The sequence below is a fragment of the Salmo salar genome, chromosome 20 (assembly GCF_965601325.2).
Source record: "Salmo salar chromosome 20, fSalSal1, whole genome shotgun sequence".
NCBI lineage: Eukaryota > Metazoa > Chordata > Actinopteri > Salmoniformes > Salmonidae > Salmo > Salmo salar.
In genome coordinates this window covers 76431870-76450276 of record NC_138310.1, presented here as the reverse complement: position 1 = coordinate 76450276, position 18407 = coordinate 76431870, and the positions used below count along the sequence as shown (strand labels likewise).

General features: G+C 41.2%; 1 protein-coding gene across 1 annotated transcript in view; it reads right to left on the bottom strand.

The window, feature by feature from the left end:
* Window positions 1-252: 252 nt before the first annotated feature.
* The window catches only part of LOC106581214 (melatonin receptor type 1B-B), a 94589-nt gene continuing 76434 nt past the window's right edge, over window positions 253-18407 (bottom strand). Inside the window, exons 2-3 of the mRNA XM_045703958.2 lie at window positions 3366-3484; window positions 253-2777 (exon numbers count right to left, since the gene is read on the bottom strand). Of these exons, the coding sequence (XP_045559914.2) occupies window positions 2022-2777; window positions 3366-3484 (875 nt within the window). The 3' untranslated portion in view covers window positions 253-2021. The remainder of the gene's footprint in view (window positions 2778-3365; window positions 3485-18407) is intronic.

Below are 18407 nucleotides of genomic sequence, written 5' to 3'. Positions count from 1 at the left end.
AAACAGTGCTTAAAGGACAGAGCGAGAAAGAGAGAGCAAGGAGAAAGAGAGGGAGAGGAAGAGGGAGAGAGACTTCTCACCAGCAGCTGTAGTTTTCACATCACTGCACAGAAAAACATGTAAGTGTATTTTACAAACCCAGCAATTTCCAAAAGTGCATATGCATCCTCTAAATGAATTGTCTTAGCCATCTCATTTATTATTTCCCCCCTTTCAATGTGTCTGAAAAGCAGTAATAATAACTGAGAAAAGTTATTAAAAGTAAAGGTCTTTATTAACATCTAAACTTTTACATTGACAACCTTTCGAAAGCATATTCTTCATCAGTTTTATACGTAAATCACAGCAATAAATACAATGTATTTCGCTTAATTAAAAAATAAAAAATCTTATAGCTTGACCACTGCACTCCTTCTCCCTGTGCATCCACATGCATACATGCCAATTAAGAATTATCTTCCTCTTACCATCATCATCATCCTATAATCTTTGTCAACATCATCGATATCTTCAGCAGCAGTTTTCAGAAGATCATCAATAGAAATGTGCCGGTCATTTCCGATTGAACTAACATATGCAGTGTGTACAGTGAATGTAGTCTCTGCTAACGTGGGAACATTGCTTTTACATTTCAATCACGCTGTAACGCTGAACTTCCGCGATACGGATTGAATAGAGATGCTACTTTCTTCAGAGCAAAACAAAAATAAAAAACAAACAAACAACCAAAACAATACACAAAGCATCAAAGTTGTATCATGCACATTCTTCATCATCATGGAACACAGTGTCACAACAATGGTATTCAGCGTCATTACGGCCTGAATTAATTCACTTGATTTGTACTAAGATTAACTTGTTCATAAAAACAGTATTGTCCTTATTCACATATAGTATTGAGTAAGTTGGTTTGCTGTAGTGTTTTAAGATAATGACATGAAGTGTAAAATGCATAGAATAGGTCATATGTCTTCATGCATTACTAAGAGTACAGTTGAAACCTGTAAACTGCATAAGTACAATGTCATCCGAGTTAAAACAGCTTTATTGTGCTTATAATATACCAGCGAGGGTTTTTCAGGACACTCCGTCGAGGGGCATCACAGCACCCCATTCCTGACTCAACAGAAATGACCAACTCTGCTGATGTATCTAATGTAGTTGTCTACTCAGTCTTATATCCTTGTGTAACTCTAAGCCTAACGCTGTATGCTGACTCCAACCCCAACGAGTTAACCCATACTAACTGGGTTCAATCGTAAAGGGGTTGTTTTTGGTAAATCTCCTGTTTGAGACCATGAGCATAAAATCAGGCACCTTTTGACAATCCAATTGCCTAGTTAGTAGTAGGACCTTGTGAGCTCCTACCGTTGGCATGCTCCATCGCTTATTTGTTATTTACAACCAATAGGGTTTTTACAAATTGTTTTCTACGCTAATGTACGCTGGCCATAAAGATTGTCATAATGATATAGATATATCGATATAGAAAATAAAATAAACTGTGTGATAAATACTTTTACAGAGGAAACTGTGAAGATAACAAATGTGTCTTTAAATACCCTGTCTTATACAAAAATGTCATGGACGTAATGGTGTAAAAAAAATGTAATAATACTTTTGGGGCTTACACTTTGAAATGCATAATGCTACAGCAGCAGAGAGGAGGCAGGCAGCCTGAGGTGTATACTTAAGGACATGATACATAATAAGTTAGAACATATATGCTTCATGAATGGCACTCTTCGAATTGTGAATAACACAGTCAGTTAGCATCAATCAACACCTTTGTGTATGTCTCTCTCTCTCTTTAATACGCACCATTCCCGAGAGTTCTTTGAGGCTTCGGTAACAGCACAACTGTGCCGTCAGTGAGATACAGGAGAGAAATGGAACTCCACGATTGAAAAAAGAGAGAGAGAGAGAAGAAAAAAGAAACAAGTCCAACAACACCATAGGGGAGGAGTGGAGGAGAGGAGTGGAGGAGAGGAGTGGAGGAGAGAAGAACCTTGGAGTCAGCGTCACAAAGCCTCTCCCTTGACGTGATCGTTGTTGTTGAGTCCCAGTCTGGGTGAGGGCTTGCTCCTCATACCCTCTGTACCCCCCTGTGACGCCTCCTGGAAGAACAGACCAGGCATCCACATGGACATGATAATCCGTTTGTATTCCTTACGGAAGTTCTGGTTGAGCAGGCCGTAGATGATGGCGTTAAGGCAACTGTTGAAGTACGCCATGAAGTAGCTGACCACGAACAGCCACTCGGGGATCCGTGGCGCCACCGTCTCCGGGTCGATGGCCACGGCTAGACCGATGAAGTTGAGCGGCGCCCAGCAGATGGCAAAGAGCACGAACACCACGAACATGGTGATGAAGTTGCGCATGTCGCTGGGTTTGAGGCGGGGCTTCACCTCTGACTTCACCTTCCTCCTCACCTGGATGACCAGGATCCAGATCCTCAGGTAGCAGAAGGTAACCACGGCGATGGGCACAAAGAAATGAATCACCACCACGGTGATGGTGTACGATGTACTGACGGCCTGGGCAAAGGTACACGAATACACCCTGGGGTCGTACTGGAGTGACCCTACGAAGAAGTTTGGTATGATGGCCAGGATGGTGAGGAGCCAGATGAGCCCCACCAGTAAGAGGGTGTTGCGGTAGCTGTAGAGCCTGTCATAGGTAAAGCTGTGGCAGATGTAGCAGTAGCGGTTGATGGCGATGCCGGTGATGTTGAAGATGGAGCCGATGACGCTCAGGCCCATCAGGAAACCACTGACCTAGAAAGAGAGAGAGAAAACAGAAGCCCTGTTTATACCTGGTTCTAACATTCAGCCTTTGTCCTGATTTTGTCCACATTCTTAATTTGCCCACATTTTCAGAAATATGTCTCCGCATTGTGACCATATTTCCTCATCCCTCCCTGTATGCAAATTCTTTGACAGCTATTCTTTCAAAATAATATGTATTTATTTTAAGCCATATGGATGCCATAAGTCAATGGTGCCACCTACCTCCCGAGGTGGTCAGGAAGATCTAATCATAGTCAGATGACAATCTGTATTTTAATCATCTACATCTGTATAAAAATGTGGGCACAATCAGAATGAGGACAAGATCAAGACAAATAACCTGTTAGAACCAGGTATAAATAGGGCTAGAGAGGCAGAGAGAGAGAGAGAGAGAGAGAGAGAGAGAGAGAGAGAGAGAGAGAGAGAGAGAGAGAGAGAGAGACAGACAGACAGACAGACAGACAGACAGACAGACAGACAGACAGACAGACAGACAGACAGACAGACAGACAGACAGACAGACACACAGACAGACAGACAGACAGACAGACAGACAGACAGACAGATCTTAGTCACTTTGCACTGTGTCTCTCCCAGCGACCAGCCGTCATGGAAGATGGCGTAGAGCACCAATGGATAGGGGTAGAAGGCCACCACGAGGTCAGCAAAGGCCAGGCTCACCACAAACACGTTCCCTACAGAGGAGAGAGACCACAACACATTAGCTTATTGGTCCTTTATCAAGCGAAAGGGTTCGGGTTACAGGTAAGGGTTAGGATTGAGGCTAGGGTTAGGCTAAGGTTTGAGGCTAGGGATAGGGTTAGGTTTGAGGCTAGGGATAGGGTTAGGTTTGAGGCTAGGGATAGGGTTAGGTTTAAGGCTAGGGATAGGGTTAGGTTTGAGGCTAGGGATAGGGTTAGGTTTAAGGCTAGGGATAGGGTTAGGTTAGGTTTGAGGCTAGGGATAGGGTTAGGTTTAAGGCTAGGGATAGGGTTAGGTTTGAGGCTAGGGATAGGGTTAGGTTTAAGGCTAGGGATAGGGTTAGGTTAGGTTTGAGGCTAGGGATAGGTTTGGGGTTAGGGTTGAACCGGGGTGTGCACATGAAGCTAGGGTTAGTGTGAAGGGAAAGGTTAGGGTTAGTGCTTAAAATTGCATTTGAGTTAAAAAGTGCTTGGCCGTGTCTCAATACCTGTATTTCTGTTCTAAATAGTAGACATTTACGGTATGTGAAAAAATGTAGTAAGTTTTATATGCTTTAAATGCCAGGATGTCATATTCATTTAGGCTTTTGATCTAGTAGAATTCGCTGCACACAATTAAGGAAGAGAATCGTCTTTCGAGACCCACGTGTGACTGACAACAGCTGATAATCAGCTGAGGTGATGCGCTGTACCCAAATGAACGCATGGCTGGAATCAACGCAATAGTGCATTAGATGACCCATTCTCAGTAGGATTTTACTAAACAGTACATTATAAATAGTATGTAGTACACAGGAGGTTAGTTGCACCTTAATTGGGGAGGACGGGCTTGTGGTAATGGCTGGAGCGGAATAAGTGGAATGGTGGAAAATACATCAAACACGTGGTTTCCATGTGTTTGATACCATTCCATTAGCGCCGATCCAGCCATTATTATGAGCCGTCCTCCCCTCAGCAGCCTCCATACATATACAGTACATGGCATACTCTGCTGCTTCACGATCAGGCTGGAAGTCAAGGGCCGTGCCCAAAATCTGGTTTACCTACTACTTATTTAATCTGCATACTTAAAATGCATACTGTGTACTATTCATACTTCATTGCATATCAATCACACAGGCACAACCATCCAACTAGAAACACACACCTGCTATCATCCTACCTTGCATATCAATCACACAGACACAACTATCCACTGAGAAACAAACACCTGCTATCATTCAAATACATTTTTTCATTGAATCACATCTCATTACCTTTTTCCTGGGCCTAATTTCCTGTGTTATACTACACTATTCCCACCACACGGGTCAATCAAGATTAAAGGAGACTTCTGCTCGGTAAGGACTTGGAAGTCGAGAATGACTTGAGGACAAGTATGGAATATTAAGACACTTAGAGACGGCGTAGAGAGAATAGAAAGAGGATGTATCTTTAGGAGAAGAATATATAAACTAGAGTGATGTGAGCAGGATTTCTCAGACAGATCTGCTGTGTTGTTAGCACGCAGGATACTAAGCCATGTGGTCTCAGAGCTGACTCACTCGATCGCTCGTCACCCAGCTAATTGAATGAGAAAAGGTACACGGCTCCTAATTGCCTTGTGAAAACAATCATTGTGTCAAGTCACTCCCACTTTGCCAAGACAAAATAAAGTATGTGTACTGTGCAGTGGACACAGGGGGAGAAGATTGTTAGCGTTAGCATATTAGCATGCACTATGTACTTTTCATTCCCCTAGATTCACTCCTCATTTGAATGGCAGTTAATTTCCACCTTAGCCTGCGTACTAATATTCATATTCGTCAGTCTAAATTGTTCCGATGCAAGGCCTTACCTCAGACCAGCCATTCTCCCTCTACAATGTACTGTTTTGTACTGAACTCTACTCTACTGTACAGTACTGTACTCCATTGAACTCTACTCTACTGTACTGTAGTGTTCTGAACTCTACTGTACTGAACTGAACTCAACTGTACTGTGCCGTGCCGTGCTGTACTCTACTGTACTCTACTGTACACTACTGAGCTCTACTATGCTATACTTTGATGTCCAAACTTGTGGTTCAGATTTGGTCTTGTTTGGGGGCAGAGCTCATAAAAATAATAGCCAGTGTGTAGAATAATACCCAAAATATGCAGAGGAGGATGTTGGATATTTCTACCTTTGTGTACCTATTCAGGATACATCACTATGAAGAGAATGACATTCATATACATAATTATGCATTTCTGTATAGTACAGATTAGGGACCAATGATGAAATTCTGTTACCGCAATTCCGTTACAGGGTGTAATTCCACTTCACTTACTGTAGTTCAATAACCAAAATATATTTTTTCAAAGTCAAGGATCCATGTCATAGCTGACATCTCATTCTTCTGCAGACATCTTCGATACAGAGTTTTTAGAAAACATGGTCACATAAAAAACTGAGGGAGATTTGACCTAAATTCTGTTACCAAACTTTGCATCTGCAAAGTTTTTCCAGTAAATGTGTTTTTGTAACATTTTCAGTGTAAATTGTTAAAAATAGTCCTTGTGCATGGAATTGTATGGTTTGTTAAAATTTTAAATCAATCGTCTTTGGCATACATTATAGGTGAAAAAATCAGAGTCTCAGTGCAATTTTGTTACCGTGGAATTACCCATTACTGTCTCCTCCAGTTAATATTACAGGTATTAAAATGAATGATATTGCTGCTCTGGTCCAATGACTACGGAAGGAAGAGAAAGAGGCCTATGCTTCATGCAAAAATGATTTCCAAACATTTCCTGCCACTTCAAAGACATTTCTCTCCTTCAGACTTTTCCACTGTGCTTCCATCTCTACTCTGTTTACTATTCCCCTCTGCTTGTCCTTTTCCCCATCTCTATCACTCTCTGTCATTTCTACTTCCTCATATTTATCGCTATACTTTCTACACCTATTAAAACAACAGTTGTGAAGTTATAATAGGTGCTAAACAACATACCTTGAAGAGGCAATCTGCAGTTCAAACAATAACAAAGCTGACCCCCCCCCCCCCCCCCCAATCACTGTTTTGGTAAAAAGCTGAGGGAAGAGGCTGGAAAAATGTCACCACATAGACAGAGCTATGGATGTATGGATAAATTGGCACATGGTGGGCGAAACACATAGGGACAATATCATGAGCTCACATTGGGAACAAATGACCCACTGGAATTGTGATATAAAATTGTGAAATAAAAAAACATTTACAGCAAGAAATAGAACCCTTGTAATGAAACGGAAATTTAACCATTTTGAATGATTAGACAGGAATTTAGCCTGTAAAAATGATTGTTGAGAATGAAATATAATATGAAAAAAACTGGTAAATACCAAATTTGCTAAATATTGCACATTACCTGCTACGTAATGTGCTCATTATGGTCTCACACAACTTATTTGTGCTTCTTGTAAAAAAAAGAAGAAACAACAAGCAATGACATCGTATTGCAATGTTGTGTTGATTCGGACATGATTGTTTTTAAACAATGTTGTGTTGATTCGGACATGATTGTCTTTAAACAATGTTGTGTTGATTCGGACATGATTGTTTTTAAACAATGTTGTGTTGATTCGGACATGATTGTCTTTAAACAATGTTGTGTTGATTCGGACATGATTGTCTTTAAACAATGTTGTGTTGATTCGGACATGATTGTCTTTAAACAATGTTGTGTTGATTCGGACATGATTGTCTTTAAACAATGTTGTGTTGATTCGGACATGATTGTCTTTAAACAATGTTGTGTTGATTCGGACATGATTGTCTTTAAACAATGTTGTGTTGATTCGGACATGATTGTCTTTAAACAATGTTGTGTTGATTCGGACATGATTGTCTTTAAACAATGTTGTGTTGATTCGGACATGATTGTCTTTAAACAATGTTGTGTTGATTCGGACATGATTGTCTTTAAACAATGTTGTGTTGATTCGGACATGATTGTCTTTAAACAATGTTGTGTTGATTCGGACATGATTGTCTTTAAACAATGTTGTGTTGATTCGGACATGATTGTCTTTAAACAATGTTGTGTTGATTCGGACATGATTGTCTTTAAACAATGTTGTGTTGATTCGGACATGATTGTCTTTGAACAATGTTGTGTTGATTCGGACATGATTGTCTTTAAACAATGTTGTGTTGATTCGGACATGATTGTCTTTGAACAATGTTGTGTTGATTCGGACATGATTGTCTTTAAACAATGTTGTGTTGATTCGGACATGATTGTCTTTGAACAATGTTGTGTTGATTCGGACATGATTGTCTTTAAACAATGTTGTGTTGATTCGGACATGATTGTCTTTGAACAATGTTGTGTTGATTCGGACATGATTGTCTTTAAACAATGTTGTGTTGATTCGGACATGATTGTCTTTAAACAATGTTGTGTTGATTCGGACATGATTGTCTTTAAACAATGTTGTGTTGATTCGGACATGATTGTCTTTAAACAATGTTGTGTTGATTCGGACATGATTGTCTTTAAACAATGTTGTGTTGATTCGGACATGATTGTCTTTAAACAATGTTGTGTTGATTCGGACATGATTGTCTTTAAACAATGTTGTGTTGATTCGGACATGATTGTCTTTAAACAATGTTGTGTTGATTCGGACATGATTGTCTTTAAACAATGTTGTGTTGATTCGGACATGATTGTCTTTAAACAATGTTGTGTTGATTCGGACATGATTGTCTTTAAACAATTGTTGGAAAAATGACTTGTGTCATGCACGAAGTAGATGTCCTAACCGACATGCCAAAACTATACTTTGTTAACAATACATTTGTGGAGTGGTTGAAAAACGACTTTTAATGACTCCAACCTAAGTGTATGTAAACTTCCGACTTCAACTGTATGTACACAATTAAGAAAATCAATTATGGGTCAACATCTAAATATTGCTCCCAGCGTTGATCAAAGCTCAGAATGCTTATATTCTTGATCTGAGTGAGTTCTAATCACATCTGCAAAAAATAGGCTACGAAGTTCTCATAATAACTTTGCTTTACATAGAGTAGGTTACTGAGACAGACAGTGATGTGGCGCTCAGTGGTGAGGCAGGCTGCAATGCACGCAGGAGAAGCAGAGCGAAAGAGCGAGCGAGAGAGCAAGCAGAAAGAGAGGTTCGTATAGTGGTTCCCAAACTTGGGGTCGGACCCCCGTGCGGGGTTCCTGAGAAAATCTGTACTAATCTTATCAAACAAGTTAGGAACTTTAAAAAAATAAGATATGTTTCAATGTGAACATCTCATACAGTAGCTCTCTTTACATAGATACTGTAGCTATTTGTAGCTCCCCACCATGCCACCCCTCCCAGATGGACCTCACTAAAACTCAAATGCTGGTTACAGCCCCTTGATGCCAATGTGGGCATGTTTACTGGGTAGTTACAGTACTTGGCACCAATACAGTCTACTGGAGATTGGGAGATGTAAAAACCCACCAACAGACTCTTTGGAGAGTAAAGCTTCAGACCCCTGGGGCGGGAGCGAGGGAATATAAGAGATTATCCGGTTGAATACAGAGAGAGAGAGAGAGAGAGAGAGAGAGAGAAGAGAGAGAGACAGAGAGAGAGACAGACAGAGAGAGAAGAGAGAGGGACAGAGAAAGAGAGACAGAGACAGAGAGAGAAGAGAGACACAGAGAGAGAAGAGAGATAGAGAGAGAGACAGAGAGAAGAGGACTGCTGTCGGCCTTTTTTAATTTCCCTCTCCACGCAAGCACAAACGGGGCCAAGGCTATGTGCGATCTGAGAACTTTTCCTCTGGGAGAGAGACAGAGACACACACGCACAAACACACACACGCACAAACACACGCACAAATACACAGACGCACAAACACACGCACGCACGCACAAACACACGCATGCACAAACACACACACAAACATACACACGCACAAACACACGCAGGCACAAACACATGCACAAACACAAGCGCGTCTTTGGAGTGTTCCATCAAACAGCAATTACACAATCCAGTTGCTAGGCACACACAAACACATTCGTTGTCTCAGTTGGCATAACCCACTTAGAATGCAATGTTAATTCAAAATGTGCATTAACTGATGAGGAAAACTGTGCTTTGTTATTGATTTAACATGATCTAATACACCCTTCTCTGCCAATGCAATTTCATCCTACCACCCCCTTTGGCATTCCCCAACCACATTGGCACTGTGGTCCCTCTGGCACTTTTCTGCCTCTCACACTCTTTGATTTAGAAGTCTCTCTATATACACTACCGGTCAAAAGTTTTAGAACACCTACTCATTCAAGGGTTTTTCTTTATTTTTACTATTGTCTGCATTGTAGAATAATAGTGATGACATCAAAACTATGAAATAACACATATGGAATCATGTAGTAACCAATAAAGTGTTAAACAAATGGACGCAATCAGAGAAAGAGAGACAGAGAGAGAGAAAGAGAGAGAAAGAGAGACAGTTTCATCAGAGCACTTGATGATTTTTGCAACTGCACTAAAATAAACTTTTTGTATTTGAGATTCTTCAAAGTAGCCACCCGTTGCCTTGATGACAGCTTTGCACACTCTTGGCATTCTCTCAACCAGCTTCATGAGGTAGTCACCTGGAGTGCATTTCAATTAACAGGTGTGCCTTTATTAAAAGTTGATTTGTGGAATTTCTTTCCTTCTTAATGCGTTTGAGCCAATCAGTTGTGTTGTGACAAGGTAGGGGTGGTATACAGAAGATATTTCGTAAAAGACCAAGTCCATATTATGGCAAGAACAACTCAAATAAGAAAAGAGAAACAACAGTCCATCATTACTTTATTAAGACATGAAGATCAGTCAATCCGGAAATTGTCAAGAACTTTGAAAGTTTCTTCAAGTGCAGTCACAAAAACCACCAAGCGCTATGATGAAACTGTCTCTCTCTCTTTCTCTCTCTCGCTGTCTGTCTCTTTCTCTGATTGCATCCATTTGTTTAACACTTTTTAGGTTACTACATGTTTCCATATGTGTTATTTAATAGTTTTGATATCTTCACTATTATTCTACAATGTAGTAAATAGTAAAAATAAAGAAAAACCCTTCAATACGTAGGTTTGTCCAAACTTTTAAAGCTGTCTCCAGTATCTCTGGCACGTAACTCATCTATACATTTTTAAGGGGAGTGGCAATCGATATCCTTTTATCGATGTACAGGTGCTGATTCTGTCATTCATCACACCTTGTTTTGTGGTTAGGCAAGGCCAGACCAAACTAATCTAGCACCCTACTTGCCCCCGCTACAGTTTCCAATTCTCCTAGGATTTTCACTGGAAAAGATGGCCATAGAAGAGCCTGTTCACACACTAACCTTCCTCATCCATCACTCTTATGGTCAGACAAGACCAAGGACAGTCCTAACTGCCAAGCAATTCACCACTTTTCTGTCTCAGTGTCCCCTAGGCTGGCCTAATGGTTTTTAATGGAGAAAAGGTGGCCATAGTAGTGTCCATTACTATACTATTTTCCTTATCCATCTCTTCTTTATTTGATGTTGGGTAATGCCCATGCAAGACAGGACAGGACAGCCCCAACAGCCACCCTCCAGCAGCCTCCATCCCACTCCCCTCCACTGGCATGGCAGTCCTTGGCTGGCCATTACTGTGCCTGATCATCTCTACCCAGCAGGAGCTCTGAGTGTCAACCAGAGTTCATCCTGTGCCTGCCGTGAGGTCAACGCCACTCTTGTCAGCCCTATAGTCACGTGGAGAATTGTCATCTTTATCAGAAATTTGCCATCAATATCAGAAACTTTGAATATCCCACGGAGCACAATTAAATACATTATTAAAAAATGGAAAGAATATCGCACCACAACAAACCTGCAAAAAGAGGGCCGCCCACCAAAACTCATAGACTTGGCAAGGAGGTCATTGATCAGAGAGGCAAAAAAGAGATCAAAGATAACCCTGAAGGTGCTGCAAAGCTCCACAGCAGAGATTGGAGTATCTGTCCATAGGACCACTTTAAACGGTACACTCCACAGAGCTGGGCTTTACAGAAGAGTGGCCAGAAAAAAAAGCCATTGCATGAAGAAGAAAATAAGCAAACACGTTTGGTGTTCGCCAAAAGGCATGTGGGAGACTCCCCAAACATATGGAAGAAGGTACTCTGGTCAGATGAGACTAAAATTGAGCTTTTTGGCCATCAAGGAAAATGCTATGTCTGGCGCAAACCCAACACCTCTCATCACCCCGAGAACACCACCCCCACAGTGAAGCATGGTGGTGGCAGCATCATGCTGTGGGGATGTTTTTCATCGGCAGGGACAGGGAAACTGGTCAGAATTGAAGGAATGATGGATGGTGCTAAATAGAGGAAATTCTTGAGGGAAACCTGTTTCAGTCTTCCAGAGATTTGAGACTGGGACGGAGGTTAACTTTCCAGCAGGACATTGACCCTAAGCATACTGTTAAAGCAACACTCGAGTGGTTTAAGGGGAAACATTTAAATGTCTTGGAATGGCCTAGTCAAAGCCCAGAACTCAATGCAATTGAGAATCTGTGGTATGACATAAAGATTGCTGTACACCAGCGGAACCTATCCAACTTGAAGGAGCTGGAGCAGTTTTACCTTGAAGAATGGGCAAACATCCCAGTGGCTAGATGTGCCAAGCTTATAGAGACATACCCCAAGAGACCTTCATCTGTAATTGCTGCAAAAGGTGGCTCTACAAAGTATTGACTTTTGGGGGGTGAATAGATATGCACGCTCAAGTTTTCATTGTTTTGGTGTTATTTCTTGTTGTTTCACAATAAAAAATATTTTGTATCTTCAAAGTGGTAGGCATGTTGTGTAAATCAAATGATACAAACCCCCCAAAAATTCCAAGGGGGTGAATACTTTCGCAATCCACTATACATCATCGTGCATGAATGTGTCTCCCTGTCAGGAATGCCATGCCACGGTTGCCCTTAGTTTGAAGATGTAATCCGGAGACAGGTGTTTCCTGTAGCTATCATACTCAAAATGTGCTCCTTCAGAAAGTGGAGAGCAACACTTAAGCAGCTCCACTACACAATACATTTTTTTTTTTACAAGCAGCGTTCAACAGTATTACCAACACAGACTGGCAAGCTTCTATGGCAGACCAATCTGAACTCCTCTCTCGGCATGTCCAGCCCACTCATTATCTCAGCCAATCGTGGCTAGTGGGAAGGGTGTTCGCTTTTTCTGTGGCTTAACCAACAAGGCTCGTAATTTAACCATTTTATTTGTATTTACAGATGGCATACAAGTTTGTTATTAAGGCGCATGAAAGTTCACATGTTCAAGATGGCATTTCTGCCAAAAAAACACATTTTGAAGTGGTGACTTGCGACACACGCCTAGTTTCCTGAATCGGGTCACATTTTACATCAAACAATTTAACTTTATTCCTAGTTTAATCACTGTCTCTCACACACACATGCACACACACACACACACAGACACACGCATACACACACACACACACACACACACACACACACACACACACACACACACACACACACACACACACACACACACACACACACACACACACACACACACACACACACACACACACACACACACACACACACACACTGCTAAATGATGACCTCTGGGTCATGGTTAATCTTTTCCCTTGCAGCCCAGTGGTGTGATAAGTTTGACTCGGTGTCACCTTACGCATCTTCTCTAATGGCATCATCAGACACCTGAACTTTAACCCTTCACCTCCAACCTAAAGGTTTACCGTCCACAGGACTCTGCCTGGAGAAACCCCCAGGGTGTGTCTGGAACCCTATTGACTACATTCTTAGAAAAATGGTACTATCTAGAACCTAGAAGGGTTCTTCGGCTGTCCCCATAGGAGAACTGTTTGAAGAACCCTTATTGGTTCCAGGTAGATCCATTTTGGGTTCCATTTAGAACTCTTTCCACAGAGGGTTCTACATGGAACCCAAAAGGGTTCTAACTGAAACCAAAAAAGGTTCTACCTGGAACCAGAAATTGTTTTCCTATGGGGACAGCTGAAGAACCCTTTTGGAACCCTTTTTTCTAAGAATGTACATAGTGCCCTACTTTTGATCAGAGCCCGATGGGTTCACTATATATGGAATAGGGTGTGTCGTGACGTTGCTATCGTTAATGTGATGACATGCTATTTATCGAATAAGAAACTATGTTTATTATTACGTGATTAATTTAATCATGTAACAATTAACTCAGTAACCTGGGGCACCATTTCTGATTTACATACATTTAGTATTTATTGACACTTCAGAGTGTTTCATCGTTATAACTACCACAATGTGGTGTATCACTAACTATACTAACTATGTTGATAACTACACACAGACAAGGCCACACACAATGGATGTAATCAGAGAGAGAGAGAGAGAGAGAGAACAGACCCACAAAGAATTAAAAATACCTCCCATATCTCTTGGGTGAAATATCACATTGTGCCATCACAGCAGCAAGATTCGTGACCTGTTGCCACAAGAAAAGGGCAACCAGTGAATAACAAACACCATTGTAAATACAACCCATATTTATTTATTTTCCCTTTTGTAGTTTAACTATTTTCACATCATTCCAGCACTGTACATATATAGACATAATATGACATGTAATGTTTACTGTTAATTTTTTATTGTTTATTTCACTTTTGTTTACTATCTATTTCACTTGATTTGGCAATGTAAACTTATGTTTCCCATGCCAATAAAGCCCCTCAAATTGAATTGAAAAAGATAGAGAAAGAGACAGAGAAAGAGATAGAGAGTGAGAGAGAGACAGACAGACAGACAGACAGACAGACAGACAGACAGACAGACAGACAGACAGATAAACCGACAGTGTGAACCACAGTGTCAGACCTCAACCTAAACGTTAACCCCTACACTCATGTAAAATAAAAAAGCATGTCTATTTTATTTACCACATTTAGAACACCGTTTTGTAATTGCTTACATCAATAAGTAAGTCCATAGGGCAGTGCAGAGCCTCAAGGTCTTACCAGGCTTAGCACTACACGCCTGTGTATAATTCCCCAAGATGGACCTAGCTATGGAAAGAAACAACCACCACCACTACAGAGGCAACAACTGACCTACCGAAGGCAATCTCAGTTGAGTTTTTTGTGCTAATCCCAAATTGTTAAGATTTTCAGGAAATATCTTGTACTTTTTCTATTTTCTCTGTTGTTATGTAAAAATGTTTGTTGAGTCATTCATAGCTTCCTATATTTATATTCAAATTCCGTATCACATTCTGCTCTTGTTCCCAGTAAATATGAATAAGGAACTGTGAAGAAAACCTCTGTTCTGAACGATGAATGCTTTAATCGCGTGCTGAATGCATTTATCCCTTCTTTCCTCATTAAACAAACAGCTGTTCCCAGTTTTATCTCTTAGCTTCCTGTGAGTTAGCGATACAGATTTACTAGAGCCCTAACTGTGACCCTGTTATACAACCTTGACCCGGGGCCAGCTCTTACTCATCATGATCATCACAGCTTAGCTGGAGAAAGCCAGAGGGTAGAGGAGAGAGTGTGAAGTGGGTGGCAGGATGGGGGTGTTTGGGTCAGCCTGGAGAGAGCAGAGAGCGGGTAGCGCACCACTGGTGGCCGGATGGGGTGTGTTGGGGTCAGTGCTAACAACAGCTAGGTTAATCAGGATCTAGAAAGAGAGGCTAAGGGTGAGTGAACCTCGTCCTCCTGCAGGGTGCCTCAGCTACAATAGCTACGCCTGGTTGGTTTACAATTACAGGTTGGAGGGGAGGAGACAACACCATTTGTCTAGATACTAACACTGAGGGGGAACAAAAGCCACGGCTGGTTCTGTAGAATAAAACTAAGGCTGGTTTGGCAGACATACACTGAGGCAGACGATGTCAGGGCAAGTTAAGAAATACAAGAACAGCAAGAGGGAAATGAAGCGAGTCTAGAAAAAGAAAGAGCCCCCATTAGGTACCACTTTGCATTGAGGGGTATACGCGATGTTAGAGGTGTCTCATTCTAGTACCAGCTCTGCTCTCTCTTTCTAAATGGTGCAGAGACAGTCGACAAGCCAATGTGCTGCTAAACAACAGAAACCATAAGTAGGTAAAGAGATAACAAGATGAACAGAACAAATGGATCTCACCATTCTGCCGTAACTAAGAAAATCACCGGTCGTGGAAAAAGTACTCAATTGTCATACTTGAGTAAAAGTAAAGATACCTTAATAGAAAATTACTCAAGTAAAAGTCACCCAAAAGATGTATGGGGGTAAAAAAATGGCATAATAGGGCCTGAGGATAATGAGGGGGAAAGAAAAAACAGAATGAGGGTTGGAGAAAAAAGAGAGAGGAGGGAAAAGGTTTTTACATCCTAAATATGCCATTAGTGCTTGTTTGGCCATTTGAAAAATGTCCTCCATTCATACATTTCCAATTAGCTAATGAGCCAATTACACCCTTGGAGCTCTTTAATTGGTGTATAACTGATGGATGGGGGTGTTGTGGACATGCTAATGTGCTCCTCCACACAAACAGACAGGGGGAACAGAGCATTGTTAGGGATAGAACAAGTGTTGGGCTACATCTGGCCTCTTATTCCCTATATAGTGGCCTACTTATGACCCAAGCCCTATGGACCCTTGTAAAAGTAGTGCACTATATAGGGAATAGGGTGGGTAAAAGCCAGTGGAGGCTGCTGAGGGGAGGATGGCTCATAATAATGTCCAGAACGGAGTAAATGTGTCTGATGTATTTGATACCATTCCACCTATTCCGCTCTAGCCATTACGACGAGCCCGTCATCCAAAATTAAGGTGCAACTAACCTCCTGTGGTAAAAGCTACACTGCATAGCATCCTAGTATGAACACATCAGAAGGTGATTCCACATAGCCCTGTAATCTTAATGAGCTATAATCTAATCTCTGGTGCTGTTAATGCTATTTATTCCCTCTCTCTAATCCCCTGCATAACCCATGTATTGAGGAAGCACTAAATGAGACACAACTATTAAGGGAGTATAAAGACATCTACTTTTAAAAGCTAGCCACGTCTGACTGCAATTACATCAGGGTGATGAACGTTAGGGTGATGAACATCAGGGTGATGAACGTCAGGGTGATGAGGATGCTGACTACTATGCAAAATGTGGTACTCGTTGCCACACACACCCACATTTTCTTTTACATCACAGTGCCGGTGGACGATCTGAAACCTGAAACCTGAAACACTACATCAATTGAATTGGAGAGTAAGAGAAAGCGAGAGCTTTTGTACTTCCATTTGCACATCGTTACAACACTGTACAGTAGGCTCCAAAATTGCTGGCACCCTTGACTGGCAATGCACAAACAATACTTAAAAAATATAAACAATATAATTATAGAGATAAACTCAAAATACCAACGTGAAAAATACTGTACTTTATTAATGTTTCAATGGAACCCACCAAAATCATTTATTGATTTAATTAAAAATCAATGTCCTCCAAATCAAGGTTTCACAATTAATGACACCCTTAAATATTATTGTAAATAACATCTACCAAAATTAAACCAGGAATTATATTCCACATATTTAAATTGATCCAAGTGTTAAGGAACTATATTGAGCCATTACATCACTTCCTTTTTCACTAGGGTACAAAAATGAGGTAACACACATGCAATATCCCTTTGTCATCCAGCACCATAAAGAAAAGAAAAGAACTAGCAGTTCAAAAGGGACAGATGGTCGTAGACCTTGATAAATTTGGTAATGGCTACAAGAAGATCCACAAACGATTGAATATACCACTGAGCACTGTCAGGGCAATTATTAAAAATTAAAACGATATGGAACAGTTGAAAACCTCTCGGGTAGAGGACGCAAATGCATTTTGCCCCCCAGGATAGGGATGAGGATCGTGAGAGAAGCAACAAAATCCCCAAGAATCACTGTGAAAGAATTGCAGGCCTTGGTGGCGTCTTGGGGTCACCAGGTTTCAAAAAGCACCATCAGACGCCACAACCACAGGCTCTTTGGAAGGGTTGCCAGAAGAAAGCCCTTTCTGACCCCAAGACACAGACGCAAGCGCTTGGAGTTTGCCAAACGTCATTTAAATTATGATTGGAAGAAGGTGCTCTGGTCAGATGAGACCAAAATTGAACGTTTTGGTCAGGTACAGCATCGGCATGTTTGGCGTCGAAACAGAGATGCATACAAGGAGAGGCACCTCATACCCACGGTGAAATATGGAGGGGGGTCAGTGATGTTTTGGGGCTGTTTTAATTCCAGTGGTCCAGGGGCACTGGTTAAGATTGATGGCATAATGAATTCCACCAAATATCAGGCAATTTTGGCTGACAATCTGGTTGGCTCTGCCAGAAGGCTGGGACTTGGCCGTATGTGGACTTTCCAACAAGACAGACCTCAAGATCCACACAGAAATGGTTCTGTGACAACAAAATCAATGTTCTGGCATGGCCATCTCAGTCGCCGGACCTCAATCCAATCGAAAACCTGTGGGCTGAGTGGAAGAGGGCAGTTGATAAGCGCAAACCCAAGAATGCGAAGGATCTTGTTGAAAGGATCTGCATAGAGGAATGGTCCAAAATCCCTCCAAATGTGTTCCTTAACCTTGTCAAACATTACAGGAAAAGACTCCATGCTGTTATCCTTGTCAGAGGTGGTGGCACTAAGTACTAAATGAGGAGTGCCAATAATTATGAAACCTTGATTTTGGTGAAATGTATTTTGTATTAAATAATTGTATGATTTTGGTGGGTTCCATTGAAACATTAATAAAGTACAGTATTTCTCACATGTTATTATATTGTTTATATTTTTTAAAGTATTGTTTGTGCATTGCCAGTCAGGGCTGCCAGTAATTTTGGAGCCCACTGTATATATACATAATATGACATTTG